At 42.5% G+C, this 22,796-nt stretch overlaps 1 protein-coding gene across 4 annotated transcripts in view; it reads right to left on the bottom strand.

The window, feature by feature from the left end:
- LOC117359556 (multidrug resistance-associated protein 1-like) overlaps window positions 1-22,796 on the bottom strand; it is a 128,267-nt gene that overhangs the window by 72,021 nt on the left and 33,450 nt on the right. For all 4 annotated transcript variants that reach the window (XR_004539264.1, XM_033942530.1, XM_033942531.1 and 1 more), the window contains exons 6-11: window positions 20,428-20,682; window positions 13,663-13,728; window positions 6,873-7,010; window positions 4,661-4,807; window positions 2,931-3,015; window positions 2,769-2,835 (exon numbers count right to left, since the gene is read on the bottom strand). Coding sequence is in view for 3 of the 4 variants with exons in the window: in XM_033942530.1 (XP_033798421.1) it covers window positions 2,769-2,835; window positions 2,931-3,015; window positions 4,661-4,807; window positions 6,873-7,010; window positions 13,663-13,728; window positions 20,428-20,682 (758 nt within the window). In the remaining variant the exon portion in view is untranslated. The remainder of the gene's footprint in view (window positions 1-2,768; window positions 2,836-2,930; window positions 3,016-4,660; window positions 4,808-6,872; window positions 7,011-13,662; window positions 13,729-20,427; window positions 20,683-22,796) is intronic.

Raw genomic sequence — 22,796 nt, 5'->3', positions numbered from 1 at the left:
AACATAGAACTTTTGGAAAATAAGTAAGATGCAGTTTCCAGTCAAAGATCATTAATCTGACATTAGCTCTGACTGGCCTTGCCTTCGTTTTAAACTGATTTTCAAGGCACCTACCGGCGCCTAAAAAACTGATGCCGGAATCTCACCTCTGTAGGAACTTTATGGCGCCTAATGCCACTGTAGGCGTGGCTAACACCAGAAGTGGCGTTAAGTGCCGTACAGTGCTTGCAGAGGCGTGATTGTCGTTAAAGCTGGGCGCCGGAAATGTAGGCCTGGAAAACCCTGGCCTACATTTCCAGCGTCTACCTTTGCTGAAGGTGCAATTCTCTAAACAGTGCTGTCAGTCACATGACATACAATCGACGTCCGCTTTTAAGGCGGCCAGCGACAACGGTGCTAGTTAGAGAGTCCGAGCCTAAATGTATTACCACACTAAAAATTAATGCCTAATTATTCTACTCTTAACACGTCAGAAAGCAGACCACACGTCCCTCAAACACGTTTATAAAAACCTATTTCTAGATGTCAAGCACTCCTCTACTTGCAGAAATGATCCCCAAAATTAATCTCTCCATGTATTTGTTTTGAATAAAGTGCTATCAAGAGAACCCTAGAAATATCTGTGTAGTAATAGCAGTACTAAAATGGCACAGAGGATGAGAAGGGGGACTAAGGATACGGGTAAAAAAGTGGGTGGTGGGTAGAGGTGAGACTAGTGAAAGACAGGAATGGGGCAGGGCACTGTGGGTGGGGCAGAGGTGGGTCCGGAGGTGGGACATGTGTCCTTTTTTTTTTAGCTTCACAAATATGGTAACTCTACTCCTGTTGAAGGACAAGCCATTTTACCTAAAAGACTGGCAAACAAAACAAAAAAGAACCAACAAGACTTGCAGTAAAAAACACAAAACAAACAAAAACAAAAAAGAACCAACAAGACTTGCAGTAAAAAACACAAAACAAACAAAAACAATACTGCAAGAAAATGTACAGGGTACAGGAATTTATTAAAATGACAAAACAAATACATAAACTGCATAAAAAGTATGTATCCAAAACAGCTGGTCCCAATATTCCTGTGGACCAGAGCTTTATGCCTGTTTACTATCGATTTTGTTTACCTTATCCATTCTGGTTTTCTGATACTCTGTGCACCAACATTAGGGACCCCCTGAGGAAGGAGTATTTCTTTGAAACATGGACCGTGTTGGGTCCGGTCCATAGGAATATTGGGACCAGCTGTTTTGGATACATACTTTTTATGCAGTTTATGTATTTGTTGTGTCATTTTAATAAATTCTTATGACCTGTACATTTTCTTGCAGTATTGTTTTTGTTTGTTTACCTAAAAGACTGGCCAGAGAAGCAGGGTGGCTCAGGTACCTGTGTGTGGGGAGAGAGTATTAAGGTAGGAAATCTCTTAACATTTTGAAGACTCAGATATTAGGACACAGACTAAAAGCCGGTCTGTGTGGGACTGTGTTCGGCTAGGGAAGAAAGACTTGAACTGGAGCCAACTCTGGTGGGATTGTTTTCTTTATATTTACAAAGGATATTGACGCTACTGTCCTAGTGCAAGTTATATTAATAATAAAGAAAGCATTTTGGTTACCCTTGTCTGGCTGCCTTTATGAGAAATCCAAGCCTGCTGCTCACGCACATTACCGCAGGTAGATATAGACAAATTTTTGCTCACAACAGTTTGAATATTTTTAGAATCCTCTCAGGAAATTGTATCTAAATGTGCCACCCTGTTGGTGATCTTTCAGTTTGGAGCTTCAAGAAGGTTATTTTGTTAAGAGACGAGCTCCCCTTTGTGGCCAACATATATTTGTATTTCCTGATGTAGCTAAGCAAACACAGTTTCGTAGAAGACATCTCCTACAGCTGAAACCTAGAGTTTTAGCAATTGAAGCTACTTCGTCCTTAGGATTTCCCTGCAAATTCTTGATCACATAGGGAAACCATAGATATGATTTTTCAGATCCTACTCATTTAGAATGTTTTCTTCAAGATAAACCTGACTTAGAAGCTACAGCTGCATGATTTTTATTAGAATGGAGAGATCTGGAGTTAAATTTGTATTTGATATTAGGCCTTTCATTCAGCATATGCCTTCTTATTACTTGTTCTCCGATATCCAACAGTGATCTCTAAATTGAGAACTTAGACTTTATTTTCCTTGCTTTTGGAATAATTCTTGTTTTTATCTATTTTTCAAAATATTTCCTTTCTTTTTTTTTTATAATATATATTTGTAAAGACAATTAAAAAAAAAATGCCAACAGACAGTAGTGCCAAGACCGAGGGAAAGCCAGATCATAAAGGCATGAAGGGCCGGATTCCACAAACAGCGCCATTATCGAGCAGCACCTCCAAACATAGCGCCATTCGCATGTTAATCACGCAACAGCGCCATTTGCTGAATCACAGCTACATGAAAAGTATACACCAGAAATGTAGGCCAGGGTTTTAAAGGCCTACATTTCAGGCACCTACCTTTTACGACAATTGCATCTACAGACCACATCCGGTGTTAACCACATCCATAGTGGCCTTAGGTATCTCCTTAGATGGGAGAATGGCGCCTAAGGATGCCTCCATTTTTTTTTAACTGCGCTTCAATTGTTTTTTAATTGGTGCAGTCAATTACTGTGCCAACTGAACCAATTAAAACAATTAAGTTAGGCAGTATTAGGGTGCCTGACACTGCCTAACGTACGGCGCCATTATTAGAATCTGGACCGTAATATAAATCTGTTTTATCTTACTCTCTCAAGATAGGGGATCCAGTCTTATCCCACCGGAAAGAGGCGTTGGTAAATCCCATCGCGTGACCTATAAGCATAAAGAATAAACACTACTGAGTTCAAATGACGGACTGCATCAGCATTCATGTGGGCTACATTGAACACAGAACAGCAACAACTTACTGCCATTGTAGACTGTCTGCAGGTTCTCTGGCTCCAGCTCGTCCTCACAAAGAAAATTCTCCAAGCGGTGCAGGGATACTTTCGTCTGAAAAACACAAATGACAGGACACATCTAGTGCTTATACTAGTTTGGCTAAGTGGCCAGAATTTTAAAGCATACGTAAATAAAAATAACTCCCAACAATAAGATTTCACTTTTAAACTTGCACATGTGTTAAAGCATATATGCAAAGCAAAGTTTATGAGAATGTTGCATCAAGGCAGAAAGCAGTGCAGCTCTAGTGATGGGCTGGATGTTCCTGCCATCTGCTGGGCAGTCATCATATTGCAAGTTTTTGGCACAGCATTCTCAGCAAACAAAAATACAGCCTTGCTAGCCTTCTGTGCTCATTTTGAAAACACATTTCTGAACTGCTCTTTTAACAGGACACACTGCAATATATTCTGAAAAAAATTCAGTATTGTAGCCTGTGCAGGCTCCCTTTCTCCAGCAGGAAGCTCACAAGGTCTGAATAGTGTAGCATAGAACAGCAGATGCACTTTTATTGACATGTCACCAGAAAAAAATGGGAGAGAAAAAAAGCGTTAAGTGGGGAAAATTGTATAAAATATTAAACAAATTAGAATGCCTGGCAACTACTTCTCAAAAAAGAAAGAAGAACCAAACTTCACAAGTCACACAATGAAAAAACAGAGAATGGAGATGACTAAATTGACAATTGGTTCTTAAAACATAACACCCCCCCTCAATATTCAAAGTGTTTTAAGCAGGCAGAAGCTCCTGCCTACTTAAATTGCCTATGACCCTACTCTGATATTTAGCACCACTAAACCAGGCAGTGCCACGGAATATCAGCTCTGACCAGACTCAGAAGAAGTAGGCAGCTCAAGGGTAGTACAGGGGGCTGTGCTAGGGAGGAGCCAAGGTTTATGCAGTTGCTGGCAATATTCAGTGGCAGCCACAGGGGGCAGGAATGAATGGGCTTTGCTTCTGCCTCCATCGCCCTCACCAGGGCTACCAGGTAGGCCCAGGGTGAGCGGGGTTGAAGGGCTGCTGCAGGAGGAGGGGTTTGAATCTCACATATTCAGCCAGGGACCGCATAACTGTCTTATGCAGGCCTCGGCTGAATTCAATCAGGACTTGCATAAGCTCCAGCGGCAAGCCACACTGGATTTAGCCCCCGATATTCAGTGCTAATCTAGCCAGTGACAGTTGCTGCATGAAAAAACACTGACTGTAGCCAGCTGATCTTTAATTAAAGTATACGTATAACACATAGGGACGTGACAAGAGCAGTGTTTTAGCACTACTGCCTGCATCAAGAGTCCATTAATCTGAAAGAAGTGTAATTGGAATTAGGCAGAATTCTGTGGTTTGTTGAACTGATGTCATAAAAATTAGTTTCTTTTTTCAATTAAGGACAAAATCTCACTGTCTCCAAAAAGGATCCAAAATGGAAAAATTATTATGTGCCTTTCAGATTCATGAATTCCTGATGCAAGGCAGCAGTGCCAAACCATGACCCAAGCCTATGACAAATCCCTATGTATTATACGTTTGTTTTAATTAAAGATATGATGTTTAAGAACCAGGATACCCTTGTGCTTGCCAATTTGGTCATCTCCACTATCTTTTCTCCATGATGACTACTTCTGGCACAACAATGCATCCAAGTTGTCACTTTTCTTTTTCTCCCCCACTATTTTATGCATAATATAGCAAGGAGTACCTGCACTACAGTGGAGATTACAGTTGGTAAATCAAACAGGGGAAGTCGCAAAATATTAAACAATGATATTGTTGTAAAAACTTTAGAGGCAGATAAGATGTTTCCATCATCCAGCAGAAAGTAGACTCCAAAAGTAGCCAAGGATACCTAAGAGGGAATAAACACAGTTAGACTGGTTTCTTTGATGACTAGATAACAATTTCTATCTAAATGCACTGAGGAAGTAAAGGGTTCTTTTACCAAGCTGTGGTAAAGGGTGGCCTTTGCACACTCTTGTGCAGGTTTTTCACATACACTGAGGCCCTATTTTACTAAGATGCGCTAACTGATTAGCGCGCGCTAAACGCTAACGGGTGCATGTTAGTCTATGGACACGTTAGCGTTTAGCATGCACTAATTCGAATTTCACGCGCTAATCTGTTAGCGCACCTTAGTAAAAGAGGGGGTAAGGCTATTTATTCACTGCCATAAAAATTGCCATTTTCCTTTTTTTTTTTAATAGTTATGCAATAATGTTGGTCCAAAAAAAAAAAAATCTGTGATAGTAAAACTAATAGAATCTCCAAGTCTTCAGAGAAACACAATGAAACAGTGCTTTTCATAATAAAGGAAGTCTTTATTAATAAATATGTCAAGTTTTAAGTTTATTTGGGTCTTGATATACCGCTTTTATAAGCAAAGCAATTTCCATTTTATACAAAGTATTAAAAAGTTTTAAAAAAAATATAAAATAGAGAGAACAAATTCACAATTACGATAAGGACATAACATGATACACATGGGCAAATGGGGAGGATACATTGCTTAAAATAAAAAAAGGGAGGCAAAAAACAAAAGGAGTAAAAGGGATCTTTAATGTAAGGCATGATGTGTTTTGGCTATGTAGCTTGCGTCAGGAGTCAACCAACCTTCTACACAATGGCTCAAAATACACTTCCAAAGAAAGGTGCCATATCGCAGGGACACAAGTAATATCCTGATGTGTGATCTGAAGTCCGTATCAAATAACTTTACAGTCTGATACGGTCTTCGGATATTACTTGTGTCCCTGCGATATGGCACCTTTCTTTGGAAGTATATTTTGAGTCATTGTGTAGAAGGTTGGTTTGGTCTTGACAAAGGCTACATAGCCAAAACACAGCTGTGTCGAGTCTTCTCACATCTGACACATTTATGAAAAAAGACTTCCTTTACTGTGAAAAGCACCATTTCACTGTTTCTCTGAAGACTTGGAGATACTATTAGTTTTACCATTACTAACTTTTTTTGGGACCCACTTCTGCATGCTCTTCGTGATTTATGTGGGTTTCTTGCCTCCTGTTTTTTATGCAATAATGTTGCCATTAGCACATAGTCATTAAAATAAATTAGTGTTTACTTACCACCACCCATTTTATAGGCAGTAAAGATTCATACATTATTCCTGTGCTAAATAGAACATTGTAATGCAGCTGTGCTAACTGATTAGTGCAGGTATTCTCACTCTCTGCCCCCCAGACACATCATCTTAAAAAAATTAAAAATATTTTTAGCACATAATGCATGCACTTTTGGCACTTACTGTAAGATGCCTGAGCGTGTCCTGTGGTACGCCATTTTAAGCTGTGTTAGGAACACGTTTGTGCCTAATACAGCTTGGTAAAAGGACCCCTAAGCTACTGTGTAGTGGGGAAGAGAAAGGAGAATGGCATGTATTTTGTGCCTATTAGAAAAATGATTATTACTAAAATTATTTCTTAATTACTTATTGTTTTGGACTTATACTGTAATCTGCCTTTCTGTAGAACAACCTCAATTGTGCAACAAGAACCGAATTAAAATATAATTGCACAACAAAAAAAAAACCTATGAAATAAAACACTGAAATATAATGAAAGTTCTGAATAAAAAAAATACATTATATAATAAAAGGCAAATTAGAAAGTTAACCCACATTATAATTAGAAAAATAAGGGATTCCTTTTACAAAGCAACGGTAGCAATGTTGCCACAGTAAATACACTGAAGCCCATAGGTATTGAATGGCTATCGGCCCTAAAATCGGAAGTGCGCAGGGATTCTCAGGCATTTTGCTATCACTACTACTCAAACTATTTAATTAAAAAAAAACAGGGAAACAAAATGTCGCTAGAAAATGTATCTGCTGGCAGGGCTCCCAACAATACCAAGAAGATGGTTTTGAAAAGAAATCTGTGAGCATCATAGAACTTACCAGGAATGGAATGCAGGTGAGTGTCAGCATGGAGAAGGCAGTCAAGTAACTGCAGTATTTCAACACATTCATTTCCTGTTCTCGGATATCAAGTACCTTTTTCTGATAGAAAGGCTCCCAAGCATACAGCTTTAGGATCTACACACAAAGAACAAGTTTAGTTTCAATCTTTATATTGAAGAAAACATGTTTGACAAAATATCAGAGTACAAACCAGCAGGAACCAAGACAAAATGAAGGGGACCTAGACTCATAGGACCCCACTTCTTACATAGTAATATACAAAGCTACTAAGAGACATGCAATCCCTGGAAACCGCCCCCGCCCATCAGAACCCCATATTGTAAACACTCATGTAAAATGGAAAGCGAAGTTGCTTACCTGTAACAGGTGTTCTCCATATACAGCAGGGGAATGCAGCCATACTTGATGTTGAAGTCCTTGGACAGAATCTGTCTCGTGGAATTCTCTCTTAGCTGCAGTAGGTTTTTTTTTTTTTTAACCTACTGGGAATGTTCAGCCACCTTGCCTATGGAGCTCTACCTCCGTAGTCTGACAGTATGTCTCTAGCTCATTAAGCTGATATGCGGGGATGGAGGATGGGCAATGGGAGGAGGCAAATCAAACTTTTTTTTTAAATTTTGACAATGGAAACAAATTGCAAAGAACAGATTGTCCTAATTGAACATCTTGTGCTGAACTTTGGTCTAAACAATAATGCATAGTAAACGTATGAACTGAAGATCATATTGCTGCTTTGCAGATATCTTGTATGGGAAGTGCTCTCTAGCTTGCAACTGATGAAGCTGTCGCTCGTACTTGATGGGCCCCAATGTGACCCAGAGGAGACATGGAAGCCTTCTTATAAGCAAAAGAGATGCAATTAGCAATGCATGAAGATATAGTTCATTTAGAAACTGCATGTCCTTGAATACCTGCATTGAAGGAAACAAATAATTGATCGGTGGTAAGGATAGAAACAGTCCTGTCTAGGTAGTAAAGCACTGCTCTTTTGCAGTCCAGTGTGTGAAGATTTTGCTCCGATGGGGAGCCATGCGGAGGAGAAAAGAATAATGGTAAAGAAATGGATTGATGTGAAAATCCGTGACTACTTTTGGAAGAAACTTTGGATGAGTACGAAGTAGCACCTTAACGGTAAAAAATTGAAGATATGGTTCATAGATAACCAGTGCTTGCAGTTCGCTATCTCTTCTGGCTGAAGTTAGGTCCACTAAAAAAGATGTTAGAAACTGTAGTGTAGTAGATCCCAAAGGCTCAAAGGGATCCTTCATCAGCTGGTCCAAAACAATGTTGAGTTACCAGGCTGAAGGTGGAGTATGCAGTGGAGGTCGGAGAGTGTTAAGACCTCTCAAAAATCAGGAAACAATAGAATTTTGAGAAAGAGGTTTTCCATCCAAAAAATAGTGGTAGGCTGATATAGCTGATAGGTGAAGGCGTACAGATTTGGTCTTAAGACCTGAATTTGATAAATGTAGTATATATGGATCCACAGGGCAGCTGAATGGGTCTTGATCCTGTGAGCCTGCCCAGATGGAAAACCATTTCCGTTTTAACTGATACAACTTCCTGATAAATGGCTTTCTAGCTGCAAGAAGTATTGTTTTTTTTACTGCTGATGAGACTGGAACATCCGCGAGGATTGCCCGTTCAGTCTCCATGCTGTGAGATATAGGCTATGAAGATTGGGATGCAGTAGGTGAGTATCCCGCTGGAACAACAGAGACGGATGATCCCCTAACAGAATTGGATGTGCCTCCAGCAGGTTCAGAAGGATGAGATACCAGATCTGTCTGGGCCAATGAGGCGCTATAAGAATCAGTTGAGCTCTGTCTCTGATGATCTTTTGAAGCACCTTGAAGATGAGAGGAATCGGCGGAAATGTGTACTAGACTGTAAGTCCATGGAATTGAGAAAGCGTCCCTGGCAACTGAATGAGCAGCTGGCAGTAGGGAGCAATACTGGTCACACTGAGCATTGTTTGCGGCAGCAAAGAGATCCATCATAGGAGTGCCCCATTGGTGAAAAATGGATTGTAGTACCTCCCCTGTTTAAGGTCAACTCATGAGGATCATGCTTTCGACAGAGAGAATCTGCAATGACATTCATTTTCCCTGGAATGTATACTGCTTGTATCTCTGTGGAGATGGAGAGAGCAAAAGTCCATAGACGATGAGCCTCTCTGCAAAGAGGTAAGGATCCTGAACCCCCTTGTTTTTCAGATAGAACATTGCTACCTGGTTGTCTGTTTGAATTAGAAGTTGTGTGTTGTGCACATACCTATTGAATGCTCTGAGGGCATAATAAATTGCCCGAAGTTCTAGTAGGTTAATGTGGAAGTGAAGTTCTTTTTCTTACCAGATACCTTGAGTCTGAAGGTGGTTGAGATGTGCTCCCCAACCTTTGTTGGAGGCATCTGTAGTCATGGTGAGAAGAAGAGGTGGAGGCTGGAACAGGCATCCCTGTTTGAAGGCCGGAGAGTGAATCCACCAGGAGAGGGATTCTTTTACCTTGTCTGAAAGCGGAATTAAGGTAGTCAGAGACTGGGAATGTTGAGTCCAATTGAGTCTGAGATGCCATTGCAGAGGACGCATATGCAGTCCGGCATACAGCATTAGAGGAAGAGACACCGCCATGTGACCCAAAAGCCGCAACATGTTGCATGCTGAAAGAGTAGAAGTCTGTTGCATCTGATGTGCCAGAGTGACGATTGCTTGATGACGTTCTTCTGGTAAATAAGCTCATGCAATGACATGTCGAGGCAACGCAGAGGTTGTAGGTGTGATTTTTCGAAATTGATCAGAAAACCCAGCGCTTGGAGAGAATGCACTGTGTCTTGAATAGTCAGCAAGAGCTGCTCCTTGGAGTGAGCCACTAGGAGCCAGTTGTCGAGGTAAGGAAACACCATGTGATGCCTTTTCAATAGGTCGGCTGCTACCACTGCTAGACATTTTGTGAATACATGTTGTGCTGATGATAGGCCGAATGGCAAAACTTTGTACTAGTAGTGCTTGTTGATACATATGAATCTGAGGAATTTCCAGTGGGCAGGATGAATCAGGATGTGTATATATACATCTTTGAGATCCTGGGCAGCTAACCAATCGTTTTGGCTGATCAGCGGAAGGAATGCTGCCAGAGAGATCATGTGAAATTTTTCTGATGTGAGAAAAAGGTTCAATGGACGGAGTTCAAGGATAGGTCAGAGACCTTGTGTCTTCTTGGGAATGAAACAACCTGGAATAGATCTCTTGGAACTGTTTATGTTGAGGTACTTTCTCGATTGTGTTGTTCTGTAGCAGTAACACGACCTCCCTGGTAAGTTGTGGAATGTGATGATGTGGGATGTTGGATGTTGGAGGATGATGAAAATTGACGTGGCAAGGAAGGAAACTTAGTGAATAGCCTTGAAAGATGATAGTCAGGACCCACTGGTCTGTGGTGACTGCCATGTGGAGAAAAAATGGGTTAGCCGCCCGACCCCACCCCCCAATGGAAGGAGGTCAAAAACTAGTAGTAGTTTAGAGAGAAAGCTGAGTCATTGGTTGTTGCTTATGGTCTCGAGAGCACCATTTCTGTGACACTGGAAAAGACTGATTTCTCAATAGAGGGTGAGAGTAGGGAGCAAAACGTCTCCTAGGGTAATATTGTTGGAAAAATTGTTGGTGGTATGTTTTCCAGAATGCTAAAGAAGAGGGAGGTTTACGGTAAGGTTGCAGATGATCTTGAGTATGTGCAGACAGTTCTCGCAGGACTGTAGAATCTTTCTTGAGTTGCGAGATCATAGCTTTAACTTGCTCACCAAACAGACTATCTCCCACACATGGAGCATCTGCTAGTCTATCATGAAGATCAAACCTGAGGTCTGAGGCTTTGAGCCATGCTAAATGACAAACTGCAATTGCTACCGCTGCTGTTTTGGAACTCATATCATAGGCATCATAATTGGTTTTAATGAGATGATAAGTTGATTCCTGAAGTGCCGAGTATAGATTCTGCATTTCTGCAGGTAAAGCCGTATCCAATTGTTGTAAAATGGAGTGTTGAAAATGCAAAATCTGTAATTTATGTGCTAAGATCTTTGAGTTGAGCATGGACTCTTGGAAAACTTTACGTCCGATTGAGTTGAGGAAGCGGTGATCCTTCCCTAGAGGTGAGTTGAACTGGGCTTTCGAAGATTTGGCTTTATGAATGGCTGACTCTGCCACCATGGAGTTATGTGGTAGCTGTTGTACATCGTGACTAGGTGCTTGTTCTACCTTGTATTTCGCCTCCAGGCATCTGGAGTAGGTAGAGACGGACTGGGGGGGATCCAATTAGTTAATTGTAGGTCTTGAAGAATTTGATGCACTGGGAGTGACACCATACACTTTGAAGGAATTTTACAAGACTGCAGGATCACCTGGAAATCGAATGTTGCTTGACACAGGGAAATTGAACAGTGCTGGATATGTGCAAACTAAAAAATTATGTTTTTCTATGGCTGGGTCCATTCTGTTGAACACATATGACTGGCACTCTGAGGCTTTGTGATAATTTTCTACAATTCAGAAAATTGCTCAAAACTTACTTTTTTGCACAGGCATTTTTCTGTTAGCTCTCTACTTCTCAATGACGATTATGTTACCATCATTAAGACCCTCATGTGATAGTTTTCTATCTTTGACCTCTGCTTTTTACCTGTTATGTACTTGGTCTTGTAAGACTATCCCCCTCTTCTACGAAACCGCAATAGGAACTCAATGAGCGTCGGGAGCAGCGCGGGCCATTCAGCGCGGCTCGTAGAAGAGGGGGTACATGTATTTTAAGCTATGTATGTGAATTGTGAGCCACTTTGGTAAAAAAGCAGATTATAAATGTTTTAAATAAAATAAATAAATAAAAGCTAATGCTGCTAAGGCTTTTCAGCCTGGAGAACAGATACCTCAGGGAAGATATGATGGAGGTCTATAAAATACTGAGTGGAGTGGAATGTGAATCGCTTGTTTACTCTTTTGAAAAATACTATGATTAGGGGCATGCAATGAAGCTACTAAGTAGTAAATTTAAAACAAACTGGAGAAAATATTTCTTCATTAAACTCTAGAATTTGTTGTCAGATAATGTGGTGAAAACAGGGTTTAAGAAAGGTTTGGATAATTTCCTAAAAGAAAAGTCCATACACCATTAAAATGGACCTGGGAAAATCCACTACTTATCCCTAGGATAAATAACATAAAATCTGTTTTACTCTGAGTTCTAATAACCTGGGTTGGCCACTGTTGGAAACAAGATACTGGGCTTGACAGACCTTTGGTCTGTTCCTATATTGCAACTCTTATATTCTTATGTAATGCAGAACTTGCATAGGAACAAGGTTTCTTCCCAGATCTGGAAGGACTTCACCTGTATTCGAATGTAGAGTCTTCCTGGACCAAATGACAAACAGCGAAGGTGACCTCTGTGATCACCACTTTTTGTGAGCAGACACACCAGCAGGTTTTTATTTGCAATTACATTACGTCTAGAGCAGGGATTTCAAAGTCCCTCCTTGAGGGCCACAATCCAGTCGGATTTTCAGGATTTCCCCAATGAATATGCATTGAAAGCAGTGCATACACATAGATCTCATGCATATTTGTTGGGGATATCCTGAAAATCCGACTGGATTGTGGCCCTCAAGGAGGGACTTTGAGACCCCTGGTCTAGAGCATACAAAAACAATGTAGTGCCGAGAGTGTTCAACCTTATATGATATCAGTGGGTTATTGAATTATAGTCATCAGTCATCAAGACTCCTGATGCAGGCCGGTTAGTCCGAAACACGTGTCGAGTCTTTTTTACCAATAAATTTGTTGAACACAGAGGTTTGTCTTTTGATCCTCTGCTGTGATAATGATTTTTTATCCTGTGTTCATTTCCTGAGTCTTGCTGGACACCATTAAAGCAACTTTACTAGATAATATATGATTAAAACCAGCCCCTCTGTTATTTCATGATTTACCTAAACAGCTCACACAGAAGAAAGAAAACATTACATCTTCCCTCTGACTAAACACTGAGAAACAAGTCACACCAAAAGAGAACGTACCTTGTGTCTACACATACATGCAAAATGCTATATTCTCTGTATGTGTGTATAACCTGAATGTTTGTGTACTGTACTGAAGGGCAGTATTTGTATCTATGAGAACAAAGACATACAAAAAGCCCACTTTGGGCTGCAATCAGGAAATTAGGAGCCACAAATTAGAGAAAAGAGGTTCCTTGAATAGACACACAATAGCAGTGCTTGCAAAGGATGAGCTAGGAACCCCCAGCCAAAGATCAGCCAACTGCAGCAGTTTCAGTCCCTAACTGTATGGCACATGGTTCAGCATGTACAACCCACAAGAAATTTATGCTGCCTGCTGGTCATTGGCCTTCTGCTCTGCTCAGGCCACTCTCTAGTGCAGGGGTATAAAAGTCCCTCCTTGAGAGCCGCAATCCAGTCGGGTTTTCAGGATTTCCCCAATGAATATGCATGAGATCTATGTGCATGCACTGCTTTCAATGCATATTCATTCAGGAAATCCTGAAAACCCGACTGGATTGCGGCCCTCAAGGAGGGACTTTGAGATCCCTGCTCTAATGCAACACACACCCAAGAGCCATTAAAGAATACAGAGTATACTGCAAAGTTCCTCAGGGTGAGCAAATCTGGCTAATAAAAGCAATCTCCACTGCCTGCATGATTCACTTATAGTCACCGATTGATGTGGAGGTGTCTCCCTCACTGTAAATATTCCAGTACCTTAATTCCATGCAAGATCTCATTCAGCAGCTTGACCCGCTGGTCTTTATTCTTCAAATGGCTTTTCTGTTTAAACAAACAAAAAAAGTGCTAGTCATACTCAGTCATTAGCATTCATATTTTTGTTAGCTCTTATGCATTTAAACCGTTCCTCTTCCACTAAGAGTACCACTGAGATTAATTTTCAGTGCCAGTAGTCAGTGTGCCTTTTTAGGTGCCTGCTGCCATGTTTAAAAAGTATATATAACATGTACATTCGTGCCACTATATGAATATTCAGCTGTGCTGAAATATATATATTCACCATTGACCGCCAGTTACTATTCATCATACTGATATTCAGTCACTCAAGGACACTTCTATAAAATGACTTTTAGATACAGGCACTCTGGTAGAAGCCTATTTTATAAAGAAATGTAGGCACCTGACTATTACTAACATAACAGCTAAATATTCACCTGGAGAATTAAGGCATGACTCCCCCCCTTAATCCTCCAATAGTCACTGACCCCTCCCATCTCCAAAGATGTGACAATAGATTACCAGACTCTATGACAGCTCCAGATATTATAGCCATTCCTAAGAAAGCAGCAAGGAAGTGGATGAAGTAGCCTAGCAGTTGGTGCAGTGGATCCCAGGTTCAATTCCCACTTTAACATCAGTCTGAACCTCCTATTCAGTGGCGTGCAGTCAGCGCCTTCAGGGGATTCGCCCTGCCCCCTAAAGGCCCTGAGGGCACTGTTCTTTTTTTTTTTTTTTTTTAATTTCTTTATTGATATTTTGAACTTGACAATGTATACATTTGAAAAATCGAGAAAAAAAAAACTATATGAAAATACACTATTAACATCAGAAATATTACAATAAAAATTTTAAATCCCTTCTTAACCTATAACAGTAATGATATTATATTATACTCATCAATATTATAGAATATTATGAAATTTATACCTCTAAATAAATAATACACCCCCCCACTCCCCCCACCCACCCTGGATGTGCAAAGGAATCTAACATAAAGAAAAAGGAATCACTTTAATTATAATGTGACAAAATTAGTTAATGGACCCCAAATCCCCTTAAAGGATTTAACAAACCCTAAACGCTCTGCCATAATCTTTTCATATTTATATGTTGCACATACAGTTGCCCATCAAAAACTAAAATTAATCCTATCATGATTTTTCCAATTAGATGTGATCATTTGAACCCCTATTCCTGATAAGATCATGAAAAGGCGACTATTATTTCTATCCAAAGTGGGTTTATCATGCAGAATCGTTCCAAAAATTATTGCTTCATATGTCAAAGGAATAGAGGATTGATTGAATTCTGGAGGACCCCACTACCACCACCGATTTTCCCCATAGGCTATAATAGCCTTACTCACTGTGCCCTGTGCCTGCCTGCTTCAGCTCAGGAATGCAGCTGGAATAAATGGAGAAGGTCTGCCTTTCAGGTTCGCCAGACAAACTTGGTCTTTGGGCTGCCAGTCAGACCGAAGTTGGACTGAGCCTCAATCCCCAGGAAAACTTCCCTACGTAGAGGGGAAGAGGACTACCTAGCCGGCCCACTATTATTCCCAGCCAAACCAGGAAGGAGTCAAACATAGGGGACAGCCCCTGAGCTAAAAAACATATAAATACAAAAGCAGGTTGGCTAGCTAGATGTCCCTGAGGGCTGATCCTGCTAGCAACAAATTTCTGCAGCGCGAGTCTGCGTTTTCTCCCAAACAGAGGTCACAACAAGTTGGAACCTCTGGGCACTGAGCCTTCAACCAAACACTTAGAAAGATACCCAAAAATAATAAAACTGTAGAGCAGAGCAGAAACACTTCTGAGCAAGTTACTCAATAAAATTAATGTAAACATAGTGTGGGGCTAGAAAGGTTTGTTTGTTTATTTATTGATTGTGAAGGAGATAAGAACATAAGAATAGCCTTACTAGATCAAACCAATGGTTCATCTAGCCTAGTATCTCGTCTTCACGGAGGCCAATCCAAATCACAAGTACCAGGCAAAAACTCAATTAGTAGCAGCATTCCATATAAGCAAGTCTGATGAAAGTCAATGGAATCATTGCTAAAATGAAATGTTGTAAGCATCTTTCAATTTTATTATTATTAATATTATTTATTGGGATTTATTAACTGCCTTTTCATGAAGAGATTCACCCAAAAGTTTACAATACATTGAATAGAAATGAGATACTCTTAGATATTTTCCTTATCTGTCCCGGCAGGCTCACAATCTAACTGTAGAAACTGGGGTAATGGCAAGTTAAATGACTTGCCCAGAGTCACAAGGAGCAGGCTGGGTTCAAACACACAACCTCAGGGTGCTGAGGTAGCAGCTCTAACCACTAGGCACAAGGCAGGCTGGATGCTATACAAAGTGGTAAAAGTTGGCTAGAGAGACTAATGGCAGATAAGAACATAAGAATTGCCACTGTTGGGCCAGACCAGTGGTCCGTCACGCCCAGTAGTCCGCTCACGCGGCGGCCCCCAGGTCAAAGACCTGTGCCCTAACTGAGACCAGTCCTACCTGCGTTCGTTCTGGTTCAGCAGGAACTTGTTCAACCTTGTCTTGAATCCCTGGAGGGTGTTTTCCCTTATAACAGCCTCCGGAAGAGCATTCCAGTTATGGGATCTTTTCCAGATAAGCCCCGCCACTAATGGAAAAAGTGGACGCGCCGAAAGTTAAGCCCCGCCACCTTTTGCCAGCGCACGCAACCTTAACCAGTGAACTTCTCAGCACAACGGCCCCACAACGCGGCGCGATGTGTATAAAGTAAAGTGGGGGGTTCCCCCCCACGCCCTCCCCGTCGGAGCACCCAAAAAAGATTATAAAAAAGAGGATATGAAACTTAACATTATAAAAAAATAGGATAAACTGTCGACCATTTTTTAAAGGGCTCCGACGGGGGTGTGTGTGTGTGGGGGGAACCCCCCCACTTTACTTTCTACAGATCGCACCTCTTTTTTATAATTTTTTTTGGGTGGCGGGGGTTAACTTTTTGGCGGGGCTTATCTGGAAAAGATCCCATAACTGGAATGCTCTTCACTGCGTGAAAAATAACTTCCTTACGTTTGTATGGAATCTAACCCCTTTTAACTTTAGAGAGTGTCCTCTCGTTCTCTCTACCTTGGAGAGGGTGAACAACCTGTCTTTATCTACCAAGACTATTCCCTTCATTATCTTGAATGTTTCGATCATGTCGCCTCTCAGACTCCTCTTTTCAAGGGAGAAGAGGCCCAGCTTCCCTAATCTCTCACTGTACGGCAACTCCTCCAACCCCTTAACCATTTACTGCTTTATGGTTGCTGGTTTAATATGAGGGAGGAAAACACCCTGTCACATGTGTTGTACTTTGTGCTGGACTGCAAAGATACTGTAATGCTATGTGGGACACGATGTGCTCCGTCCTATAAATTGAAGCATCATCATTTAAATTGGTTATGAGTAGATCAACAGCACCCGAAGAGTCTCTGGCAATCAAACTTATCCTTGCCAACCGGAAGAATAATGCTCAAGCAGCATATAATAGTTGGTGGAATCTAGTTTGTTTGACTCATAAAATATAAACGGGTAGCTGAAGTATATACAAATCTGGCAGCTATTATAGTAATCACAGTGTTCTCCCCAGAAATGTTTTCCAGCCGGGTGGCATGAAAAAGTAGCCGGGTGGGGTGGGATGGGGAAATTTGGTGGTGGGGAAAATTAACCCCCTCTTTTACTAAGGCGCGCTAGCGTTTTTAGAGCACGCAAACCCTCGCACTATGCGGGAAAACTAACGCCAGCTCAATGCTGGCATTAACGTCTAGCGCGCGTGCTAAGCACATGCTAAAACCACTATCGCAACTTAGCAAAAGGAGCCCTAAATGTGTACTATTTTTATTAGTTAATTATTATTATTATTATCCAATGCTCAATATGACTTCCTTTTAAAATGACCAAGTCAAAATGATCTACCAACAATAAAATTTAAAAAAATACAAAGCATACTGTACACAGAGAAAATGTTAATTATTATTTATATTCTGCGAGTTTTCAAAGAGGTCAAGGCAGATGACTTTATGCAATGTCACCTTAGGAACAACTATACAAAAACAGACAAATATACCTCTCCCTTTTTGCTAAATCGCAAAAGCGATTTTTAGCACAGGGAAATACGTTGAATGCCCTGCGCTGCTCTCGATGCTCATAGGCTCCCTGCAATAAAAACCGCTATTGTGGTTTAGTAAAAGGGGGCCATAGTGCAAAATATAGACAGCAGATATAAATTCTCAAAACCACTAAACTGAAAATAAAATCATTTTTCCTACCTTTTTGTCTGATGATTTCATGAGTCTCTGGTTGCATTTCCTTCTTCTGACTGTAAATCCAATATTTCTTTCTTTCAGTCCCTCCCCTTTTCTTTCTGTCTCTCTTTCTTTCTCTCTCCCCTCTGCCTGCCCCTCTTTCTCTCTCCCCCTGTCCCCCTCTTTATTTCTGCCTTTCTTTCTCTCTCTCTCTCCCCCTGCCTGCTTTCTTTCTCTCTCCCTCTGCTCCCCCAAGCCATCGCACCGATTTCTCCACTTCCCCGATTCTTTCCCTACCCCCTAAGCCACCATGCCGATTTCTCTCTGCTGGCTCCCCGAGCCAGGCCAGACACATACAAGCGCCGGACTCACAAGACTTCACCTCTGACGTCAATTCTAACGTCGGAGAGGAAGTTTCAGGCCAGCCAGGCAGCGATTGGCTGGCCCAGAACTTCCTCTCCAACATCAGAATTAACGTCGGAGGTGAAGTCTTGTGAGTCCAGTGCTTGTACGTGCCTGGCCTGGTCAGGGAGGCAGGAAGAAAAAGAATGGAAAGGCAATGCGATCGACTCACATTGCCTTTGCGATCTACTGGTTGATCACGATCGATCATTTGGGCACCCCTGCTGTTATGGTATCCTGTCCTGACCTGAGGAAAGGGGTTTAGTCCCTAAAAAACTGCCTTATTTCCATTTCCTATTTATAAACTTTAATCAATACAGTTACAATACTACTTGATTCTACGTAAAGCAACAAAACAATTTTTTTTTCTACCTTTTGTCATTTCTACTTTAATCATCTTCTCTTCACTCTCTTCTTTCTATTCAGCGTTTGTCCTCGCTCCCTTCCAAGCAACATCTGTCCTCTCTTTGTCCCTTCCACCCAGCCTCTGCCCTCTCTCTCTCTATACCCCTTCCATCTACTGTCCACCCTCTCTCTGCCCCTTGCATCCACTGTCCACCCTCTCTCTTCCCCTTGCATCCAGTGTCCACCCTCTCTCTGTTCCATATGTCCCTTCAATAAACTGTATACCCTGTGCCCTTTCTCTCCTTTGTACATGATTCATTTCAGTTTCACCCCCTCCCCTATGCTCTCGCATCTCTCTCTTCTCCTTTCCTTCCTTCCTTCCCACTCCACCCCATGATCTGGCATCTCTATCTCTTTCACTTCTCTCCCCCCATGCCCTGGCATCTCCCTCCTCCCCTCCCCCCATATGTGCTGACATCTCTCCCCTCACCATGGTCTGGTAGCTTCTTTCCCTCCCTCCCTCCCTCCCATGGCATCTCATACCTCTCCTCTCCCTTCCCTGGTCTTACTTCTCCCCTCTCTCTCCCCAAGTGGGTGGTGCTGCAGCAGCACTTCTCTTCCCCTCCCCAATTGGGTGCAGCAGCAGCTTTTCTCTTCCCCACAATTGGGTGCACCAGCTTTTCTCTTCCCCCTCCTCCTCCAAAAATCGGGTACAGCAGCAGCAACATTTCTCTTCCCTTTCCCCTCCCCCCCCAAAAAAAAATGGGTGCAGCAACAGAACATTTCTATTCCCCCTCCCCTTCCCCATTCGGTGCAGCAGCAGCAGCATTTCTCTTCCCATCCCTCCCAGCTCACACACCTGTCGGCAGAGTCACTAGGCAAGTTGTAAGCTTCCCTCCAGCTTACAACTTGCTGCTTTTACCTGCTTCGGGCCTTCCTCGTTGCCGGGTCCTGCCTACTTTCTGTTTCCGCGAAGGCAGGACCCGGCAGCGAGGAAGGCCCGAAGCAAGTAAAAGCAGCAAGTTGTAAGCTTCCCTCCGGGGCTTTATCGTGTGCGTGCCGGCTTCCCTTCTCTTCCCTCCGAAACCGGAAGTAGCGTCCCGGGGGAGGGGAAGAGAAGGGAAGCCAGCACGCACATGATAGAGCCCCGGAGGGAAGCTTACAACTTGCTGCTTTTACTTGCTTCGGGCCTTCCTCGCTGCCGGGTCCTGCCTTCGCGGAAACAGAAAGTAGGCAGGATCCGGCAACGAGGAAGGCCCGAAGCAAGTAAAAGCATGCTGGCAAAAAAAAAAAAAAAAAAGGCAGGCGTCAAACAAAATTTTCGGCGGCGAGTCAGCCTGGGAAGGAGCATCGGCGGCGGCAGCAGGATTAGCTGGGCGGTCATCTAAATCAGCCGGGCGCAGCACCCAGCTCTAAGGCCCTGGGGAGAACACTGTAATCATAATACTGTTAATAGACTATTGCATCCTCTGATAGCATAAAATCCAAGCCTCTCTTGCATTTTTGTTGATCTCTTCAATTTACTATATCAAAAGCAATATAAAGATTTGTTTTTGTTAGAACTGAAAAAAAGAAATAACTGTAGTGTTCTTAAATAAGTTCTAGAATTGATGCCAGTCAATGGGAGTCAAACTATTCCCAGCTACTAAAACATTTTCAGTGAAGGACAGTGCAGGATTCTCTTATTCTCCCACCCTCTGCCCTTTCCTTCTCCTCACCTTTAGTAGTTTTATTTTAGAAGCCACAAAAGCATTGATGGGTATGACTAAGACCAGTACAGCCACACCAGCCAGCACTGAAACCCCTAGTTCCTGCCAGAGGAAGATGGTGGCCATTAGAATCTGGAAAGGTGCCGACCACAACAGGTGGAGGTTCACAGTGAGGTCCATGAGCTGCTGGGCATCTGAAGACATCATGTTAACAAGTTCACCCGTCGTGAACTGTCTGCGAGAAGAATTTGCTAAGTTTAAGGACTGCAAAATTAGAAGAAAAGAAAAAAAAAATAGAGAATGTATGTTCAAATAATAAGGATTTGGTATGTTTAAACAAGCTGGAAATCACGTAGTCAAGCCCCCCAAAACTCTAAGGGCTCCTTTTACAAAGGTGCATTAGGGCCTTAACGCGCGCTAAAATGCCACGCGCATTGCTACTACCGCCTCCTCTTGAGCAGGCGGTAGTTTTTCGGCTAGTGCGCGCTAATCCGGTGCGTGCGCTAAAAACGCTAGCGCATCTTTGTAAAAAGAGCCCTAAGTTGTGTGCATGCTTGACCCTCTAGTCTTATGATTTTCATAGGCGTCCAGAGCCCCAAGGGGAATTTAAATATACCCGTTATATAAGTTACTTTTTTTGAGTCTTGCCAGATGAGTCCTGACAAGTGAGTTAGTTCCCCTACTACTTCTTACCATTTCTATAGTGCTACTAGGACTATGCAGCACTGTACACCAAACATGGAATAGACATTCCCTTCTCAAAAGAGCTTACAATCCAATTATGACAGACAAACTGGACAAACAGGTGCATCTATATTCAGTGCTCAGAATTGCAGAGATAATGAAAGACAGGTGGGTGCTAGCAAATGGGTTAGAGCAGTGTGTCGCAAACTTTCCGGCCGGTGGCACACTAAATCCAGTGCCCCGGCTGGAAGGCACCCAGAAGTCAATGCGATATCATCACGCGCGTGCGTGACATCATCGCGTCGACATCCATGCAAGCGCGGAGGCCTGTCTGGCCGCCACCCTGCTGGTGGAGGGATCCAGGAGGTACGAAGAGAAGGAGGAGAGCCGCCGGCCAGGAGGAGAGTCATCTGCACCGGCTGACTTCCTACAGGACGTGCCTCTTGCCGCGAGAGGCACGTCCTGTAGGCAGGCAGCCGGCATGGGCAACTCTCCTCCTCGCTAGTGTGTTGCGGCACACCAGAAATCTCAGGAGGCACACTGCTTGCGATACACTGGGTTAGAGTTAGGAACTGAAAGCAGCTTTAAAGAAGTGGGCTTTGAGCATGGATTTGAATACTACCAGAGACGGATCTTGACACGCCAAGTCAGGCAGATTGTTCCAGTCATACAGTGCAGCAAAGTAGAAGGGACAGCATCTGGAGTTGGCCATTGAGAAGAAGGGTACAGATCAGAGAGATTTACCCAATAAACGGAGTTCCCTGGGTAGAGTATAGGGAGAGGTGAAAAAGGATAGATATTGAGGATCTGCAGAGCGAATACACTTGTAGGTCAGTAAGAGGAGTTTGAACTGTATGTTGAAACAGATAGTGAGCCAATAAAATGACTTGAGGAGAGAGGTAGTGTAGGAATAGCGACATTTGCGGAATATGAGGTATGCAGCAGAGTTCTGAACAGATTGAAGGGGAGAAAGATGGTTTAGTGGAAGGCCAGTGAGAAGCAGATTGCAGTAGTCTAGGCGAGAGGTGATGAATGTATGGATAAGCATCTTAGCAGTACGCTCAGAAAGGAAGGGACAGATTTTAGCAATGTTGTAGAAAAAGATACAAGTTTTTAAGGTCTGTTGAATTTGTGAAAAGAAGAGAAATGAGTTAAAGATTACCCCGAGGTTCTGAGCCAACAGGACAGGGAGGAGAATGGGGGGAGAGGAGAGGTGGGTTTAGGAGGAAAGATAAGGAGCTCAGTTTGGCCATGTTTAGTTTTAGATGGTGGTGAGACATCCAGGTAGCAATGTCAGGCAGGCAGGCTAAGACATGGGCCTGAATATCTGTAGAGATTTCAGGTGTAGAGAGATAGATCTGTGAGTTTTTGGCATAGGGGTGATACTGAAAGCCATGGGAGATTAGAGCACTAAGGGAAGAAGTGTAGATGGGAAAAAGTGGTGGTCTGAAGACAGAGCCCTGAGGTACCCCGACAGATAGCAGAATGGCAGTGGAGGAGGATCCACCAAAGCATATGCTAAAATTGTGATGGGAAAGATAGGAAGAAAAGCACGAGATATCAGAGCCCTAAAACCCAAGCAAGGCCAGCATGTCGATGAGAAGGCAGAGATCTACCATGTCAAAAGCTTCAGAAAGATCAAGGAAGATGAGGATGGAGTAGAGGTCTTTGGATTTGGTCAAGAGCAGGTCAAT

The sequence above is a fragment of the Geotrypetes seraphini genome, chromosome 4 (assembly GCF_902459505.1).
Source record: "Geotrypetes seraphini chromosome 4, aGeoSer1.1, whole genome shotgun sequence".
Lineage (NCBI taxonomy): Eukaryota > Metazoa > Chordata > Amphibia > Gymnophiona > Dermophiidae > Geotrypetes > Geotrypetes seraphini.
The sequence above is the reverse complement of the archived record's forward strand: the minus strand, read 5'-3'. Positions and strand labels throughout refer to the sequence as shown.